The sequence below is a fragment of the Panicum virgatum genome, chromosome 9K (genome assembly GCF_016808335.1).
Source record: "Panicum virgatum strain AP13 chromosome 9K, P.virgatum_v5, whole genome shotgun sequence".
Taxonomy (NCBI): domain Eukaryota; kingdom Viridiplantae; phylum Streptophyta; class Magnoliopsida; order Poales; family Poaceae; genus Panicum; species Panicum virgatum.
The window spans coordinates 25,226,920-25,233,031 of NC_053144.1; the positions used below are offsets into that span (position 1 = coordinate 25,226,920).

The following is a 6,112-nucleotide window of genomic DNA, read 5'->3' on the forward strand; positions in this document are numbered from 1 at the left end:
CGTGGTCGGCTCCCCGGGACGACTCTTGCATCGGCTTTGAAGAGCCGATCGAGTCCCGGTGTCAGATGAGATCTGATTGTATCCAGATATGATAAATAGAGCAAATCACTATAAAACTGCTTCAATTAAATCAAATTGATCTAATCCACGATAGTAACAGCTTCACTGCTAGATCGGAACATCCTACACGTGACTAGGCCTAGCGAACATAACAGACAACTAAACCACAACTCAAAACAGAGGCCTAAGAACTAGCAAGAGCCGATTCCCGGAACAATCCCTATCAAGGCTAAGATAAAGCATCTACTACGCCACCGGATCATCCAATCCGTTTGCAAGGCCTAACCTAGCAGATATTATGCCAACTCTTAAGATAAGAGCAAACCATAACAGATCAAATCTACTAAACATGAAAGAAGCAGGGTGTTGCCCCTGTGCGACTAATTCTATGCGATAAGAACTAGCAAGAGATTGAAGCGTGACTGCACAGAGACAATATGATATTCGCAGATGATAAGCAACGAAGCACAACAGATCTACTAAAAGCCATGCTACGAACATCATGATAACTAGTACTACTCGCCATCAAAAACGCTTCAGTACGAGTAATATCAAGGTAAAAGCAAGAACAATACTGCCCTGATCGCAAGAAGCGATCAGGGCAGCATGGCACTTACTTGGATGGAACCCTAGGATTAGGGGTGGCGATGCGCCGAGAGTTGTTGTTTGCGAGTCGTGATGACGCCCTCCTCATGAATAACAGAGGATACATATTTATAGTCCGGAGACTTGGGAAACAATCTAAACTAATCTTGTCCCGATTGGACTCTATCTCTAATCTTAAACTAAAGATACACGGCTAATGTGGCCCAGACACTCACGCAGAAGCCGATTTACAAGCCTTCCTCATCTTTTGTTTTAGGCCCATCTTGATTTCGGCCCATGTTAATTTATGGCGATAACACAATCTTATCCGGCAAAAACTAACATTATCCGTATCCGACTCCATATTCGAACACAAATATAAAAACAAATGTGATATCAGTAATATCCATCTGTGTCCGATCCGTTTACATCCCTAGATACGCATCATATCTGAAAAGAAATTTGCAAGGGACCCTTTTTCATGGCTGACAAAATCTTACATTGGTTCTGTTGCCTGATTTTTACGATTTTACGAACAGAATTAGAGGTCCTGGTTCTACAATTCTAATAATACAATATTTTTTTATGGTTACGACCTTATGATTGCGATCTTATCTAAAGATCTCCAAGTGGACCTAAAATGTACAATTTTGACAACCTTTGCTCTTTAGTTCGAAAGATGTGCTTTTTGGTTATATACGATTTCTGGTGTGATGCAATCCGATATAGGAATAGGATGCACAGTCGAAAATTGCAACATCTTAGCATTGATTTCTACATTATAATGATTTATTCATAAATTTAAACTCCTCTGGTTTTGTTCTTTAAACCAAAAAATGATCAAGCACGATACGCATCTCCACCGTACCCAATCCAAACTAGCTTCACTGAAAACGTCAACGAACGATCCATTATACAAGTACTCCTATATGTTACCCGAATTACGCGGTTCAAACGGACCGAAAAATGCATGATTAAGCATGTGGGGAATTCATCGCCAACATGATTTGCTTGGATGCGGGGAACTGAAGCTATTTTTCTATTGATTAGGAAATTCTAACAGCGGGAGCCGGGGAGCTAGAGCAATCAAAACGCATGCCTGGGGACAGTGGGACTCAATCATTAGCTCGAGGGAAGTCAAAGTCTGGAAATTCCGGGCATGTGCTGATGCGCTTAAGGTCCTTACAACAGGTACCTTTGACATATTTCGTCGGCAGAAAGCGTGAAACACTTGCAAAGAAAAAAAAACTCCTCGTGTCCCGGTTGGGACAGCTTAACTTTTTCCTGAAAGAATTATGGCTTGAAATCTTGGCAAAATGGAGGCTTAACATTCCTCATACTCCAGTCTGAAACCGCATTGTTAAAATTCATAAATTGAGCTGGAAAACGCTCAAGAACAAAAGCATGATCTGTTTTATCTAACAGTCACAGCTACAAAAAGTAGCATTAGTACCGGGCGGCTAGCGCCATTAGTACCGGTTGCCGCAGCCGGTGTCAGCTAGCTGGTACTAAATGGTGGTACGGTTCCCAACGCCTGATACTAAATGCACCACCCAGTAGTGAGTACTATATAGTATAAGGTTTTAGAACAGCGTGCAGGTCCGTCTTTCTCGCGGGTCTCTCACAATCATAAACACCTAGCACTGTTGTATTCAAGAACAAAAGGCACACCACACCTGTTGTATCCCCATTGCTGAGAATACCGCACTACTACAGAATTCTTAACTGAGGCGGGCAAAACGGCTTAATCGAGATGGTTTTTCCAACCGCCTTGGACGCAAGGCCACGGTTAATCAGTTTTTATAGTAGGACCGGCTTTGGGCCAAACCTGGACCTACTGCTAGCCTGCTAACAGTATATAAACATAAATTCAACATATATAGCCACATTGTTCCTACTAGCTCCAATAATCATCCAAACGCCACATGCTCGCCGCTCGTTCGTTGTTCCATCGACTGGGATACCGTCAACACCCATCGTGCAACGGCCCTAATCTAAAGCCGGAATCCTCCCACAAACACATCACCAATTAATTCGTCCACAAAGAAACGCTGCCTGATTGGATCCAATCCACCCACTAAACTAAGCGCCGCGCCTACGTGTGGAAGGAATGAGTTGGTTGCCTAAACAAATCAGCAGCGGCCCCGCCCTCCGAGCAATTACCTGCCCTCTGAGCAACATGCATGTGCTTCCAGTTCGTACCGAGCATTACGTGTTCCATGACATCCATGAGAATGATCGATCGATTGACACCGACATTAACGCTGCTGATCTGATCCTTCGATCCCCTACTCTGGACAACCTTCAGCTCCAGCTCCCTTAACCTCTCCTGCCTGCTAGTTCATCCTCCTATTTAAGCACTGAACCTGCAGGGCAGATCATCACCCACCAACCACGGTAGCAGCAAATTGCAGCAGATCACCGTACCCGACACGACAAGACAATCCATTCCTTTTCTGATTACTTACGTGGTACTCGTCGCAAGGTCGCAGTCTCATGGCGCCGAGTTCGTTGGCCTTGTGGGGCGTCCTGGCGGCTTGCGCCGCCGGCGGCGGCGCGGCGACCTTCTACGGCGACGCCGACGGGTCCGGGACGATGGGCGGCGCATGCGGGTACGGCAACCTGTACAACGCCGGGTACGGCATCAACAACGCGGCGCTGAGCACGGCGCTGTTCAACGACGGCGCGTCGTGCGGGCAGTGCTACACCATCACGTGCGACGGCTCGCGGCCGGGCGGCCAGTACTGCAAGCCCGGTAACAGCGTCACCGTCTCGGCCACCAACCTGTGCCCGCCAAACTACGCACTGCCCAACGGCGGGTGGTGCGGCCCGGGGCGCCCCCACTTCGACATGGCGCAGCCGGCGTGGGAGAGCATCGGCATCGTCCAGGCCGGCATCATCCCGGTCATGTACCAGCAGGTCAAGTGCTCGCGCAGCGGCGGCGTGCGCTTCAGCATCGCCGGCTCCAACTACTTCCTTCTCGTCAACATCCAGAACCTCGCCGGCAGCGGCTCCGTGGCGGCCGCCTGGGTCAAGGGCGACAAGACGGGGTGGATTCAGATGTCACGGAACTGGGGTGCCAACTGGCAGGCGCTCGCCGGGCTCGTCGGCCAGGGGCTCAGCTTTGCAGTGACCAGCACCGGCGGGCAGCACATTGAGTTCCTAAACATGGCGCCGGGGTGGTGGCAGTTCGGCCAGACCTACACCACCTACCAACAGTTCGTCTACTGATCCACCGATTGATCGGAGAAGAGTTTTGCGATCTGTTTCCTGTCGCCTTCGGCATGATGGCGAGTGGCGAGTGCCTACCAGGCTATCACGCGCCGTCTCGTGGTTCTGGCCCGGTTTCAGCGCCGATGCAACGTGGCCGAGGCATGCTTGCTGTCCGTAGCTCAGTGCTTATTCTTAACTTTTTTTTTCTCCCTATGGCATCACATACGTACATCTATGTAAAATTGGTAACCTTGTTTAATCACGAACTTCAAACTACATTGTTATTCATATGTTTCTTCCAAATTGGTAGAACTCTGTTTGTTCATAATTATTTTAAAACAATTATGAATTTTAAATTTGTACGGATGAAAAACAAAAAATAAAAAAGGCAAAAACGCACTGCCGAGCTCGGCTGCCTGGTCCCCTGCCAGAACGCGGCCAAGCTCCTCTAGACCATTGCCCGTCGAGCGATAATGTTTATTCATCGCGCTATGCTATTTACGGTCCATCCACAGTAGAAACCTCTTCTTTCTTCATCCATCCTCCGCCCCGTCCGGCGGCTCTCACCGCTGCACCGCGCCGCCCGCCTGCCACGCACCACGCACCACAGCCTTCCATATGGTTCTTGCTCCGTCGCCAGCCACCGCACACTGGGGTCCAACCCCGGCCAGCCAGCGCCGCTCCCGCGCTGCTTTGTATCCGCCGCCGGCCAAACCACCACCAACCTTCTCCTCTAGGGCCGGCGGCCATCGAAGCCCCGGCAACCCGGAATCCTAAGCTCCACCGCCTTGACCACCACCCCGGTTGCCGGCATCCTTGCTGGCAGCCACTCCCCCTGTTAGATTATGAGTTGTACTTTCTCCATCCACTTTTGATAGTTATATTTCAAAAATTCAAATATTCAAAAATAATAGCTATATTTGTTATTGGCATTGACAGTAGCAATAAATAACACTAGAAACGAGGAGTTTCCAGTTAAAATATTAGATGACCAAAAAAAAACTATGTTGCATTTATTGGATTGTTAAGCACACTTGGTGCTCTTGATCATTATGCCATATGAAAATATATTAATCAAAACTGGATGGAGGAGTATTAAACTAGGACTAAGACTAACAATGTGCTCCGAGTAGGTCCCTTAGATTATTTAATTAAACTAAGACTAGGACTATATGAACCCGGAATATATCATAAAAGTCCGGGGACCCTAGAGGTTAAGCCCTGTAATAGCAGTTCTAATAATATTTTTTCACATGGTATCACAGCTATAGACCAACATCACTCGATTCTTGGATGGCACACACCTTCCACTCACGCCGCCCTAGGGAGATCTATCTCCATAATCTCTTTGAGGCATCGTATCAATTTGCTAGCTTCTTCCAATATATTAGATTAGATTTTTTTCTTTAAATCATAATCTTTAGCGTATTCTCTCAACAATTGTCTTCTTCGACGGGTCTTCCTCAACAAGCTGCTGCCACTTCTTCCACAAGATGGACCTCTCGCGTCCTCTGACAGACAATTTTGCAAGATGCTTCATCGACGACGGCAACGACCGCATCATCTACACGACGAAAAAGACTGCATCAACACATCGTCCTCTAACATATGCAAGATTTGATTGTCCTCTGACATACGCAAGACACTCTCTCAACTATCATCATCGGACATATGCAAGACACAATCTTCCTCTGACATATGGAAGAAGATACCAATGGCATCCTCAGACAAGTACAAGGTGCCTATTACGATTGCAACTCCGTCTCTACGTGCACCAAAATTTTACATCTTTGCTATTTGCAGTTATATCAATGGCAACCACTATAATGACATGGTTACTACATCACAATAACTGGCTACGTCTACATCAACTCATCAACAACAACTCCAGGCAAAGTGTTCGTGTCATCACTATCGTCCAATACACTCCTGGTATGACCACGGGAGGGAATAGAGGAGACAAGGGACGACACCAAAAGGAGCGGATACGAAAGTAGAAAAGATGAAGCAAGCACAAGTCTTCGAATCCAGTCGCAATTGTCCGCTAGACACCAAACCAATTGAGCTCAGATGGCAAAACCAGCCCACTAAACCCGGGCTCAACCCAGCCCACTACCAGATTGAGGCACAATACATATACCGGAAGGGAGAGCATCATATCATGTTGGGGATCCTTTCCGCATGAGAGAGGAGTCCGCCAGCGACGAACCTTGGAGAGCCGACCTAGAGTTTGGGAGGTTGCCAGAGAAGAAGG

The 6,112-nt window shown here is 47.6% G+C and overlaps 1 protein-coding gene across 1 annotated transcript; it reads left to right on the forward strand.

Moving 5' to 3' along the window:
* Positions 1-3,051: 3,051 nt before the first annotated feature.
* On the forward strand, positions 3,052-4,134 carry LOC120648624 (expansin-A31-like). Its single transcript, XM_039925348.1, has one exon. It carries the CDS (start codon positions 3,142-3,144, stop codon positions 3,874-3,876), a length of 735 nt encoding a protein of 244 aa, XP_039781282.1. The 5' UTR covers positions 3,052-3,141; the 3' UTR covers positions 3,877-4,134.
* The last annotated feature ends 1,978 nt before the right edge of the window (positions 4,135-6,112 follow it).

What these genes read in the sequence shown, in the direction of transcription:
- LOC120648624 (XM_039925348.1), top strand. Translation starts at nt 3,142, where the DNA reads ATGGCGCCGAGTTCGTTGGCCTTGTGGGGCGTCCTGGCGGCTTGCGCC.